The sequence below is a fragment of the Mandrillus leucophaeus genome, unplaced genomic scaffold (assembly GCF_000951045.1).
Source record: "Mandrillus leucophaeus isolate KB7577 unplaced genomic scaffold, Mleu.le_1.0 Scaffold284, whole genome shotgun sequence".
Lineage (NCBI taxonomy): Eukaryota > Metazoa > Chordata > Mammalia > Primates > Cercopithecidae > Mandrillus > Mandrillus leucophaeus.
In genome coordinates this window covers 3,467,117-3,481,933 of record NW_012102965.1, presented here as the reverse complement: position 1 = coordinate 3,481,933, position 14,817 = coordinate 3,467,117, and the positions used below count along the sequence as shown (strand labels likewise).

The 14,817-nt window shown below is 38.7% G+C and overlaps 1 protein-coding gene across 3 annotated transcripts in view; it reads right to left on the bottom strand.

The window, feature by feature from the left end:
* The window catches only part of DNAJC6 (DnaJ (Hsp40) homolog, subfamily C, member 6), a 163,317-nt gene that overhangs the window by 3,718 nt on the left and 144,782 nt on the right, over positions 1–14,817 (bottom strand). For all 3 annotated transcript variants that reach the window (XM_011985477.1, XM_011985479.1, XM_011985478.1), the window contains 5 exons: positions 12,689–12,757; positions 9,686–9,805; positions 5,447–5,710; positions 2,777–2,919; positions 138–314 (listed from right to left, as the gene is read on the bottom strand). In XM_011985477.1, the coding sequence (XP_011840867.1) occupies positions 138–314; positions 2,777–2,919; positions 5,447–5,710; positions 9,686–9,805; positions 12,689–12,757 (773 nt within the window). The remainder of the gene's footprint in view (positions 1–137; positions 315–2,776; positions 2,920–5,446; positions 5,711–9,685; positions 9,806–12,688; positions 12,758–14,817) is intronic.

The window sequence follows — 14,817 nt, the reverse complement described above, 5'->3', positions numbered from 1 at the left end:
GTTTAAATATCTGATTTTAGCCCATAGACTTAATTTTATTAAAAATAGGTCATATCAACCAGCACATTTAAAGTAAAACACATAAGATAATGAAGCAAGGACCTGACAAGTTACACAACAGGGCAGGTTATACCCACTTTATCTGGGTGCACCACCAGGACAGCCTTCCTGTACACCTTCTTCACCTGCTCTGGTGTTACCAGGTCTGCCATGCCAACTGGTTTCCACTTGGTCTCCCCAGCCCACAGCACAGTATGCATCGTGGAGAGAAGGGCTCTGATATTTCTTTCTTTACCTTCAATCCATTCCAGAATCTGTAAACACGAAGGGAATTAAGAAACTCAAATGCTTAATTACTACTTCAGAAGGTTTCCACTGGGACTCTAGAAACCCCTTCTGCTCCAGCAACATCAAAACACTTAGGGCAACCTGTATAATCCAGGCTGTTTCTTCCACCTGAAATGCTTCTCCTCCTTAACCTCCTACCTTGTCTTCCTGGTTAACTCTATCATCCTTCAAAAGCCTGCTGAGGAATTTCACACTGTTAGACTTTGCAAGTTTGATTTCCTTTCTCTCCCATCCCTACCCTCAGAGTTACACTCAACATAAACTCCATGAGGGTAGATACTGCACTAAATAAGTAACCGTTAAAAAAGCGCCAAACTTCTCTGGCTACTCTACCTTAAACACGTTTTTACCATAATATGTGCCACACTTTATTGTAATTGTGTGTTTGTCTTTCCCTTCCATTAGGCAGAACTGTTTGAGGAAAAGTATTATTTCTTATATATCACTGTATCTCAGAACCAAATAATAAACCTGGTGCAGAAGAGCTCAAAAAGGCTTGTTACGTTAATTGATCCATTTAGTCATTTATTTGAACTATGAACATTCACAGTTTGAACAAATGAGGTGATTAAGTCAGAGGGATCATAAAACTGTATCAGCATTGAGTACCTAACAGGAGTTCGGCTAAGTGAGTGTTGCTGGATGAATGGTTCAGTCATGTTAATGACAGCTACTCTCCCAAACAATTACATACTCTGTACCAATTAAATAATCAAACATGGCTTAAGTGAAATAAACAGCTTTCTTTTATAGGAAACCGCCTGAGTTTGCCTAATGAACAAAGGTTTTTGAGATAAAACACAAAGTTTTTGGGAGAAATATTAAGCCCCTGTGACATTGGGTGGAGTGAAAAACATGCAAATGAAAGATCCTACATTGTACTAAAAAATGTGTCAAAGAATCTAAGTTATATTAGATGTATATTATATACATCTGCAACAAATCTGTCAGGAAACTATACAGAACAGTGGTATATGTTTTCAGAATGTGTTAAGATTGACTTGCCGTTCAAGTACTGGTTTTGCAGATGCCTTAATACAAAGACAGATTACATCCTCCTCTTTCAGTTTGTTATAGTGTCAGCATATTTAGTATTTTGTCACATAGGAACTCAACCTCTCCATCTGTGAAGAACATTCCAATTCTCTTGATCTTTACAAACTCTTCCAGACCTCATACCACTCATCAACATAACCACCCTCTGTTTCCCAGCTAATCTGCATCCGCCTGTCCATACAACATCTTCATCTGTGAAGTTATGTGGTTTTTCTTCAGCTGTGAAACAAAGGGATTAGATTTGCTGATTTGCAAACTTAAAAAAAACAACAACAACAATGCTGAAACATACTAAAACAGTATGTTGATTTGAGGAAAAAAGAATGTTGATTTGATTTAAGGAAAATCCTCAAATCTAATTTTACCTAGACCTCCAGAATCAAAAAGAGATAAAAGGAGAACTGCTTGGGTTAAAAGTAGAGGGAGACAATGGGGAAGACGGGAGCCACACTTCCCTCAGCCTTTCTCTCCTCTACCTTCCAAACCTCCAGGTCTAATGTTGCGGGAATTGGTAAGTCTCAGATACGTAAATATTTCTCTATCAGTAGAGAAAAGATCCTGGGGGCTTCAGTCAATCTGGTTTAATAAAAAAGCTCTCAAGGCAGAAACAGAAAACATAAACAATGCATTCTTCTTACCAGCAAATTCTAATGACTCATGTTTAGAATGTGAATGCCATCTGAATAACAAAATCACCTCTTAAAAAGTGCTGCTGCTCATCTGAACAGGCAAACAAAAGAAATCTGTATTGCCATACCATGGAATAACATTTATTTTATTAAAGAAATTAAACAGTGTGTGCAACCTCCTCACAGCTACTTTGCTTTTAAAGGGAACAGCTGTACTCAAATCACAACTGCAAAGACCAAATAGAGTGGCCACCAGAAATCTAATACCACGCCTTCTATAGGTGATATGGTCTGAATGTATGTGTCCCCCAAAATTCCTATACTGAAATTCTAATTCCTGAGGTGATGGTATTAGGAGGTTAGGGCTTCCTACTGGGAGGTGATTAGTTCATGAGACACATTTCTTGTAAATGGGATTAGTGCCCTTATGAAAGAGGCCTGAGCAAGACCTCTTTCTTCTGCCTATGAGGACACAGGGAAAAGACCACCATCCATGAACCAGGAAGATGGCCCTCACCAGACACCAAAATGGCTGGCACCTTGATCTTAGACTTCCAGCCTTCATAACTATGAGAAAAAAAAATCCTGTTGTTTATAAGCTACCCCATTTATGGTATTTTGTTATAGCAGCCTGAATGGACTAAGACAATAGGTTAGTCTCGTGCTGATAGCTCCATATACATGACTTTATCACATGACTTTGTCATATAGGATAATCAAGCTGTGTCAGGGGCCTCACTCACCTTTAATTTCTCAGGATCCATTTCCTTAGCCATTTCCTCCTTTCTCATCTCAGCTATTGTCCGAGGCCCCTTTTTGTCTTTGTGAGCATTGAAACCTTGACCAGAGAGTAGGTCTTCAAAATCAGCTGCTTTTTGTTTCCCTTCTGCAATATAATATTTGAAAATCATTAATAGTTTTCATTCTTAAACATAACGCTGTATCATTATCTCACAGCATCTGGGGTCTTCAAGATGTTTTTAATATGCATTCAGTCCCTTAACCCTCATGCTTGCTTACCCTGTGAGTAGGGTAAGAGACTCTTGCATCCATTTTACAGATGATGAAAATGAATCTGTCCAGAATCATTTAACATATATGTGGCAAGGTTAAAACTGGAGGTTGGTTCATGAAGCCAAATCAAATTCCATCTCCACTGTACCTTCTCTTTAGATGAGGATACTCATTATCCCTCCAGATTATAACTAACTCATATCAGTGTTGGCACTGGGATCTGGGTTTTGGTAGTTGAAATCCATGCATGCTACCACTTCCCTGCCCCTATTCTGTTGATATTTTAGTCAGTCACTTTGCTCTTTCTCTCCAAATCTGTTGTATCCTCATAATCTTTCTCAATTTGGTTGGACAGGCAGCCAAGCATGGTGGCTAGGAACAAAGAATTTGGACCCCAGCTCCCCAGGTTTGAATTCTAACTCTGCCACTTAATAGTGATGTGACCTAGGCAAGTTACTTACTATCTCTATTCCTCAATTTCCTAATCCATAAAATGGGGATGGTGTTAGGAATATTACTTACCTTATGGAGTTGTTGTGAAAATGAATAATTAGTTGACATTTAAAATGCTTAGAACAGTGCCTGGCTATCTAAATGCTTGTTAAAACAAAATAAAACCAAAACATCAGTCCATACAGTCAATTCAAATCAACCAAAATCAGTTGGTTGAGTTGAAAACCATTTGCTATCTCTATACTGTAAGACATACACACACCTGCACTTGCACACACTGAAATGTAAGTGCTCTGAAACTAGGGATTTTGTTTCTTGTTTACTGCTGCATCCTCAACGTTTTCTACACTGAAGATGCTCCATAAGTATTTGCTGATTGAAATCACTCACCCCACATCTATCTACTCAAAAATGGAGGGGAATTGACATGACTCTATGGAACTGTCCAGGAAATATCCCTGGTAGTCAAGAACAAACATGATGTTACATACCCCCAACAACTGAATTCCTAACATGTTGGTGTTGTGAGAAGCACTTGTGTTCTAGCCAGTAGAATGTAGCAATAAAGGGCAGGGGTTCTGGAGCCAAACTGCAAGGGTTCAAATCCTGACTCTGTCACTTATAAGCTGTATAAACTTAGGAAATTACTTCATCGATCTGTGTCACAGGTTCCCCACCTATGATACGTGGTTGGTTTTGAAGATTATAAGAAATAATATGGGAGTCCCCCGACTTATTCACAGGGGGTATGTTCCAAGGCCCGCAGTGGACACCTAAAAACCACAGATAGTACCGGACCCTATATATACAGTACTTTCTTTGATCTGATAGCCGAGATGGCTACTAAGTGACTAATGGGAGGCTACAGAACACAACATAGATGTGCTGGACAGAGGGATGCTTCACATCCTAGACAGGATGTAGTAAGATGGTGTGAGGTTTCATCATGCTGCTCATAATAGTGCACAATTTAAAATGAATGAATTGCTTACTCCTGGAATTTTCCATTTAATATTTTCAGACTGCAGTTGACCTCAGATAACTGAAATTGCAAAGGACAAAACCACACATAAAGGGGGATGACTGTACATGAAAAATGCTTAGGATAGCACCTGGCATACAGTAAGGACTCAATAAATGTTAGCTACAGCTACTACGAAGAACAGAAGAATTGCCTTTCCATGTTCCATAGAGAGAAAGGCCTGTTCCCTCACCATGTTCCTATGTACTTCATTGCAGAGTCTGACAAAATCAACTGAAATATAAAATGTACCAAAATAGGCTTTTAATAAACTCAAATCTAACCATCCCTCCTATGCAAAAATATTACTTTTCACTCATTGTCAAGATCCTATCCAAGGTATCCTCCAGCCTCAGGTGTTGGCACCATTATAGGTACCCCACTGATCTCAGGAATCCACCAAACAGAGCATAAGAAAGACCAAGTGTTCCAAGACACATACAGTCCTCCAATTGGGACCAAAGGGCAAATATGACCAATGTGCTTGAAAGATTCCCCAACTTTCTCTTCTACCTCCTCTTCCAAAGGAATAACAGCTTTAAGATCCATCCACCTCTCCACTCACATCCCTTCAACATTCATTTAGTGCCTACCCTATGCCAAGCATTATGCTAGGTGCTAATGATACCATGGCAACTAAGACACAGTCCCTGCCCTCCATGTGGTTCCAGTGTGGAGAGAAATGGACAAGTGAGCCCACAGTCACAAAATGGTATAAAAGTTAGAAGCATAGTCAACCCAGGAGGCTCCAGGTACAGCATTGGGGGTAGGGATCATGTTGTGTCTCTACAACTGTAAGATTTCCTCAGAAACTACTGAATTGAAACCATCCAGAAACTACTGTCACCTTCAGACACACATATTCAGGCAGTATGACAACACAGACAGGCTGCCCTATAGCTAGGTCCCATACCATCATCCTTACCCAAATTACTTGATCCTTTCCCACGTTCGTTCTGGCCCCCAGGCATGGCCGAGAAGCTCACATTGTAGTTGGGTCGGTTCTGGGGAGAGGAGTGGGGCATGCTGGGCTGAGGCTTAGGCTGTGGCTGCTGCCAGTTGTAGGCACCTCCCTGCTGCCACCCGCCACCCATAGGCTGAGGAGATGCCTTCTGTGGCGAGCTGAGAGGTGGGAATCCTCCACCCAATCCAGTTGGTGTGGTGGGCTTGCTGGCAAATGAAGAACTACCTAAAGAAAAAGGGATGAAGACGGTAAAACTATATTGAGTGGCCTCTAACTCTTGTGTCTTCAGATATTGTTTGCTTTAGTAGCCATTCCCTTGACTGATAGCATAAGTAATCTTCCTAATATAGATAAAGGAATTACAGGCATACATATTATTTCCTTAATCCCCACAACGACACTTTTAGGTATGTTTTAATGGCCTCATTTTTCCTTCAGATGAACAAACTGCAGGTCAGAGCAGTTAAGTGATTTTCTCAGAGGCACACAGCAAGTGGCTGAGCTGACACTTGATTCTGGATCTTTGCCTCCAAGTCAAAAGAACCCTGGCTCTTCCCACTGTGCCATCCTTCCCCACCCTTCCATCTTCTAAGCAGATTCTACTTCTTCACTAGAATAAAATATTTTTAAAAACTACTAAATGACAAGAATGGGGAATAAAACAGAGTAAGTCCACTCATTAAGGTGCTACTTAAACTTCAATTATTAGGATTAATCACTTTTTGTTATAAAGCATGGTTAGTGCCCAAGAGTAAATAAAGATGTTTTGAAATTTCACAAGTAGGCTTTAATTTCATACTACTTGCATTTCATTCAAGGAAAGAAAAAATAGTCAACATTCTGATAACTTTAAACAGGACAAACGATCTTATTCAAGCTTTAAAAATGATGTTATTTTGTGCCAGGAATTTAAGTAGAATCGTGATTGCATAATCTCCAAACTTTTAAGCACTCACTGCATACAAGCTGGGTTATGTCCAAAATATGAAAACCAGCTGTGACTTGCATTTAAAGAGGTAAAATGAGAAGCTGAAATGTGATGATCCCCAAAGACCCTTTCATGTAATAAGTCTAAAGGAACAACAATAAAATAACTAATACTTATATAGCTCTTTAGAGTTAACAAAATGTGCTTATGTACATTACTGCTCAGATCTACACAACACTCTTAGGAGGTAAGTAGTATCACTGGCCCCACTTTAAAGATAAGGAAATTAAGGCTCAGAGAGGTTTCCTGATATGCTCATGATCACACAGCTAATTATGGAGCTGGGATTAGACTATGTACATCCTACCTCCAAATATCAGGTTCGTTTACTGCACCCAGTAATCCTTAAATTGCTGAGCCTTTCACTATAACTCATCCCTTACTATCCCTTCTTTCTATAGATACTTTCCCTATTCTGATCCTGAGACTCCACTTTCCTTCCCTACTGGAAATGTGTCATGATCACTGGACTTATTGTCAATCTGAGTTTCAGTCTCAGCTCTATCATTCATTCTTGCATTTGTTCTTCATTCATTCATACATATATACACTAATTCACCCCTATTTGGTGAGCATTACCAAGTGTGATGTACTATGCTGGGCACTAAGAATATAGCTGAAAACAGGACACAGAGAATCTTTCTATATCTCTCTTCTAAAGCTGGGCAAAAAAATCGCACCCCTTTGAGCCTCAGTTTCTTCATCTGTTTAATCAAAACTATGTCTGTATCACAGGTATACTGTAAAGACACAACAACTACATGAAAGTATTTCACAATTAAGCAAACAAAGAGATGTTATATATTATAAAATAATGTAAGCTCATATGCTAACAAGCACATGCCCAGTACATCTTCAGGGCTCAATAAATACTTGGTGATAGGAAAATGTAATGACAGGGCTTGTCTTCAAAGTTGGCATTGCCCCACTCATTCCATAACTAGCAGCATGAAGTCCCTCTTCCTATGTCCCAGAGCCTTCCTGCCAAGAGCACAGGAACATACACCTAAGACTTGGTATTCATTCTATACTGGGGTTTCATTATATATTTAAGGAAGCTTACTTTGTTCTGAACATATATGCTTTTTATTTTAAAATTTGGTAAATATGGAAAAGCCTAAAGAATGAAGAAAACCTTGCCATATGCCTACCATACTGTCAGTTATTCATTCATTTAGGAACCACTATCGAGCATCCTCTAGATGCCAGTCTGCAGATACAGTGGTGAAAAAGCAGACGCTGACCCCGCACTCACGGGGCTCATCAACATTGCAGGACTCTCTGATGTCCACCCTTCTAGAATATTTTCTCCCTATGCTCAGCAAGTTAATTGTTAATGCAATTGAAGCAGATAACTGACAGAAAAACGAAGTGGTAGCTAAATCCAGAGACCACTGCAATCCTCATTAAAAGCTACAGCAGTGGTTCTCAACCTTGATTGTTCATTAGAATTACCTGGGGAGCTTTTTTAAAAATGCTCCATCTTGTGTAGCCCCTACAGTAGTGGATATTTTACATTCAATTAAAGTTTCTTCCTCCCACTGTAGTGTAAGTTTCAAAGAACAGGAATGTCATCTGCCTTGATTCTTTATTACATCCTGAATGCCTACCACGTAGTAAGTACTCAAAAATACTTGTGAAATGAGGGAATTAATGTTCAAGGGTAGAAAATCATTGACTGGATGAACTGACCTGATACTCCTTCCCACACTCAGCTACATCAACCTCTAAACCTTTCATGAGTGCAAGCTCCAGAGCTAGACTTCTTGGTGTTGAAAGCTTGTGATTTGTGCATGTTACTTAATCTGTTGTGTCCCTGTTTCCTCATCTGTAAAATGAGGATTATAACAGTCACCACTTCAAAAGATTATGAAGATTAAATGAAATGATATATGTGAAGCACTTCAAGTAGTGTCTGGCACATAGTAAGGCTCCAATAACTATTAACTGTTATTTTTATCGTTTTCATTATTTGACATTATATTATATATTTGTTAATTTATTATTTGATTCCCCTTCTATAATGTAAGTTTTATTAAGGCAGGAGTTTTGGGGTTTTTTTGCTATTTTTTTTTTTTACCAAAACAGTCCTAGCACCTAGAAGGCACTTTCATAAATATTTGTTGGATGAATAAATGCATTAAAAATCAATAATAAATGAGATTTTATTGAAGTAAAATTTCATCTGATGTAGTAATATTACTTTAAAATTTGAAATTTTCTGTAAGATACAAAGAAAGGTGGAGAAGAAAATGTCTGCATAAAAGAATTTTGAGAGTTCTTAGAAGGGAAAAACATCTAAATAGTACAGAATGGAAGATAAAGATGCTGACACAAGTTACAGACAACAATGGTAGCCAGGCTCACATTCCCTCCATCTGGCTCTAAATGCCTCAGGAGGGCTTCCTGAGATCAGGGGCTATCAATATGGCCAAGATAAACCTTTGTGTCAGGCCTACCCCATCCTTATTTAACAAATCTGCACTGCCCTAGAGGAGGAAGGAAAAAGGAGGAAGAAAATGTTTCAGAACACAGTACTCCAATGAACCCCTCCTTGAAAACAGGTTCCTTGGTGAAATCAGTTTGAGAACTCTGGACACTGTGACCCTCTTAGTGGTAATCAAAATCCACTGAAACCAGTGTTTCCCAATCTCACTTGCTCTCAGAACACTTACCCTGTGACATCTATTAACATATGGTGAAAATATTCTGGAAATACGATACTTGAGTCTATTTTCTGTATAGAATTTTACAAATTGACCAGAGAGCACCACAGTTAATGGAGAGAAGGGGAACGGTGTGAAGATCTCACAGGTAACACCACAGCATCACAGTAAGTGTTCTGCAAGGTTGGCATTACGTGGCACAAATCCATCTGACCAGCCCTGTCTCATACCATTTCCCTACACGTTACTTTTGCGCAGCCAAACTCTGCTGCCATGAGCCCCTGAAAGCTCTAACTTTATTCATACTACACATCCAGAATTAGGCACTGGAGAAATGAATCAATAAAGATGATTTTGAATCCCATATCTGATTCTCACTTTCTTTTTTTAAAAAGCCTATCTCAGGTTTCAGAGGATAGATTAAGAATACACACTATTTGAGGTTCCAGGCGACAAGACCAGCTTGCTATAACACCAAAGACTGAGATTTGAGGCTTTGTAGCCATAAATAAATGTTATTTGTAGCTCGATCTTCTGAGTTTGTACCTAGCGTCCCAAGGTCGGCAAAAGGATCCAGAGTCTGGGGTTTGTTTTGATGGGTGGGAGTACCATGCGAGGATCCGGTTGGGCTGGTGGCAGCTGACTTGCTTCCCATTCCAAAGCCTCCTGAAAAGGAAATAAGGTCATTGAAAATGAGTTAGTTGTTTGAGGCTGAATTCTGAAATTCAGAATTCCAGAGTTACTGTTCATTTTGTCTCCTAGGCAAATTAGGACAGGGTTTGAAAATGTCTAAGAAGTTGCTAGACCCTGTTTCCCTGACCTGGGTGAATGGTGACCTTGAACAAGGACAGAACACAGAAAAGACAAATGCTGTTTCCAAGCCACAAGTGTGAACTATTATATCCAGTGTTTGTTTTATTTCCAGGTCCTCATGTCACCTGACTTCAATCTTTCCTGTAGGATTTGAAGTTAGGTCTGGATCTGGATTCCAGCTTTGCCAATTCCTGAGTGACCTTGGGAATCTTGCTTAACATCTTTGAGCTTCACCATTTTACCATTAGTTTTAGAAAAGAGAAATAATATGAAATCAATGGCACAGGTAACAAAAGAAAAACAAATGGGAAAATTATCAGGCTAAAAACTTCTGTGCAGGGAAGGTAACAATCAACAGAATAAGAAGGCAACAGGGTAAAAAGACTTATTTTTCACCATATACAAAAATCAGCTCAAATTCCATTAAACATTTAAATATAAGACCCAAAACTATGAAATTACCAGAAGAAAACATAAAGATGAAAACCAGAAGAAAACCAACAGATATATAAAACAAACAGATGTATAAAAAATACTAACATCACCAATCATCATATAAATGCACATCAAAACCAAAATGACATATCACCTCACTCCTATAAGAATTGCTGTTATACAAAAACAAAAAACTTGTTGGCAAGGATGTAGAGAAAAAAGAACACAGTTAGTGGGAATGTAAATTAGTACAGCCATTATGGGAAACAATTTGGAGGTTCCTTAAAATATTAAAAATAGAACTACCATATGATTTACCAATCCTGCTACTGGGTATATATCCGAAGGAAATCAAGTCAGTATGTCAAAGAGATATCTGCACTCCCATGCTTATTGTAGCACTATTCACAACAGCCAAGATATGGAATCAACCTAAGTACCCATTAATGGATGAATGGATAAATAGAATGTGGTATACACACAATAGAAAACTATTGAGCCATAAAAAGGAGAAATTCCTGTCATTTGAGACGGCATGGATAAACCTAGACAGCATTATGTTACATGAAATAAGCCAGGCACAGAAAGACAAATACTGTATGTTCTCATTCGTATATGGAAGCTAAAAAAGTTGGTCTCATAGAAATAAAGAGTAGAATGGTGGTTAGCAGGTGCTGGGGTGGTTGGACGTAGGGCAGGGATGAGGAGGCATTGGTTAAAGGATATATTATTACAGCTAGATAGAAGGAATAAGTCAAGAGATCCATTGTACAGCATAGTGACTCCAGTTAATGATAATCTACTACATTCTTGAAAAATTCAAAGAGAATGGATGTTAAATGTTCTCACCACAAAAATATAACCACGTAAAGGTAATGCTTTTGTTAATTAGCTACATTAAACCATATCACTGTGTATGTGTACTTCAAAACCTCATATTGTATACGACAAATACATACAATTTTATCTGTCAATTTAAAGAAAAATCTTTTTTTGAGACAGGGTTCTCACTCTGTCACCCAGGCTGGAGTGCAGTGGTGTGATCTCGGCTCACTGCAGTCTCAACTTCCTGGGCTCAAGTAATTCTCCCATCTCAGCCTCCCAAGTAGCTGGGACTACAGGCACACATCACCACCCCTGACTATTTTTGTATTTTTGTAGAGATGGGGTTTTGCCATGTTGCCCAGACTGGTCATGAACTCCTGGCCTTAAGGGATCCTCCCATCTCAGCCTCCCAAAGTGCTGGGATTACAGGTGTGAGCTACCATGCCCCAGCCAAAAACTTTTTAAAAATTAAAAACAGAAGCAAATCCTGTCACATGCTACAACACAGATGAACCTTGAGGATATTATACTAAGTGAAATAAGCCAGCCACAAAAGTCAAATGCTGTATGATTCTACTTATAGGAGGTATCTAAAGTAGTCAAACTCATGTAGAAGGGTGGTTGCCAGGGGTGGCGGAGGCAGAGATAGGGAGTTATTTAGTGAGTGTAGAGTTTCAGTTATGTGGGAGGGTCAGTGATGAGGTGGGTTCGTTCTGGGGATCTGTTGCACAACAAAGTGCATGTAGCTGATAATACTGCATTGTACACTTGGAAATTATTGGCAGGATAAATGTTATGTTGTGGGGAGGGGGTTGCTACAATAAAAAAAAAAAAAAGGAAGCAGCAACTGCTTCAGAAAGTTGTTGTGATAAGCTCATTGTGTATGTGTTTGTATGTGCACGCGTGCACTTAACTTGTTCAACGTCAGAAGCAGTCATGTAAGACAGCTCCATAAATGCCATAGTGATCATGAGGAGGAGACCTTATTGATCACAGACAAATCTCGCTCTGAAATAAGTACTTTGTAAAGAAGGAAGAATATTCACATTTGTCAGCATCTACACTATACCAGAAATTGTTATACAAGTTTTTTTAATTTAAACTTACACAACTGTGTGGAACCAAAATTATTATCCCCATTGTTCAGATAAGAAAACTGAAGCTCAGACTTGCCAAAAAATCCAAGAGTTTCTAAGTGATAGAGTTTGATATATATTTATATCTGTCTGATTCTATTGTCAAGACAGACATCCAGCAAAAGAAACTCAGAAAAGTTAAATGGTGTATGATAAGTAGCACTATCACGTCATCAAGTGCATTGGGAAAAGCTCTTCCAGAATAAGAATCTTTAGGAAAAAGTGACACAAATTACACAGGTAGGCCACAATACTCTCTGAGTACTCACTTCATCTTGGGTAAGGATTATGCTTTTGCAATTATATAAATGTGTACAGAAAATAACCTGCTGACCTTTACCTGGTTTAGCATGCCAGTCCCAACCTCCAGAAACATCTGGCTGAATATTCACAGCAGGCGTACTAGAAGCTACAAATGGGGAGAAGAAAAAGAATGAGAAAAAGAGAGCTCAGAACCCACTTTTCTGAATTCACATAGGATAATGCCGATCCATCCCTGAAGCCTGCATGGCCCCAGCAAGATCCCAAGAAATCCACTCGTGCTTCCAAGTTCTTGCTACACTCTGCAACACTCAATATGTTCTACCTTCACCTATGGTTGTTCACATGAGGCTTGACGGAAACTACATATTATTTGTCTCTGCTCCTTCTTTGTCTCACTTTGGTTTTACCTCCATATCCAAACACCTTGAGTTATAGCTGAGCATGTGTCTGTCTCCATTCGACTGTGAGTCCCTCGAAGGCAAGAAAGAACTATCTTATGTGTGTGTGTCCCACCTGTAAACTTAACACAGAGTCAGTGTGCAATAAGAACAGAGGGGGAAAACACCTTAAACTCAGTTTATCTTTGCTAAGTACTAACAAGTATAGAGGCATAATCCACTTAAAACTGACATTTTGTTTTTTCCTCTGCTGTGACATGAATTGAGAACCATGAGTCATGCAGAACATGTATTGGGCACTGGCTATACACCATCACTATGCTGGTTGTCAGGGATGTGTCTATGGTACTCAAAATAAACTCACTACAGCTTCAAAATAAATCATTCTGACCCCCCTCAAAGTTCCAAACATATAATTTAAAAGAAATATTTGGCTAAAATGAATCAGGTGTAATAGAGAAATACATGTGCGTAGTAAGTTTTTTATACATCTATAAAATCTATATAGGAAACAAGATGCCATGATGAAGAACTTCTTTCTGAGGCACCTCTAGGTTTTGCCCACACAAATTAATGATTAAAACGCAAATACTAAACTGACATTGCAACTGGGATTTAAAACACACACACACACACACACACACACACACACACACACACACCATCACCACCAGAAGGCATCAAGATTAGCATTCCAAATCTTTTATGTCCTAGTTTTGTGTTTACTTAGTACCAACCAAGACATCTAGTACCTTCCCATCATTAAGTTAAAAAGGATATGCCATGATCAGCAATAATAATTCTTTCTTTTATATTTTTCCCTTCTCTTTTTACACAATAACCCATTCCACTGAGGTGGAAGTTAGACGGTTTTGCTAATACATTCTATCTGATTTCCTTTAAGCTCTCATCTTAGTCTTACAACCAATTAAGATGTAGAAGTAGGTATCAAAATTTATTGCTAATCAAACCTACAAACCCTTATGACTACCTACCACATGCAAGGCACCACACCAAGGGACAGAGACTAAAAGATGCATTATCTATCCTCAAGAAACTTAAGGTCTGTTAGAGAGACAGGAATATATTTTTTTAAAAAGATAATTATCTAATATTTTAGTCTCTATTTTGCCTTTTATTATGATTATTTATTTGTTCTTCCAACACCATGTCCCAAGTGATTATTCTCTTCAGAATAGATGTTCAATAAATATTTGTTGAGCCCAAAGGTAGTATTTTTCTTTTAATTTTCACAAGAGATTTGCAATGCTTTGTAGAAACCCGGGGGAAGTACCCTGAGGATTTGGAGGTGGGCAATCTGACCTCCTAAAGCAGACATCTGAGTGTCACCTATATTCTATCTTATAGGAAGATGGTGAATTGATTCAGTAACAGTGAAATGATCATTGCTTTCCCAACAAGGAGAAGAGAAAATTCTTTCCACTCGCTAGCACAATACAGGCCAAAATGAGAAATGTAACCACAAAACAAAGGAGTGCTAACTGGCCTAAACTGGGTGATAAACATCATGTTCTAATGAGCTCATCAGAAACAGAGAACTAGATCCAAAACTGCCAAGCTGCCAAGTATGAACACCCACGTTCATGGGACACAAAGGGTAGTACTCTTATTAAAACAATAATTTCAAAGTATTAAAATCAGGAAAATGTATAGCCTTATAGACACTATCACTGTGCATCAAAGAAACTTGGATGAGAAAAGATGAGTTAATTTATTTTATATTTAATATTGGAAAGATAGCACCTACCATGTGCCAGTACTTCTTTTTTCTTTTTTCTTTTTTTTT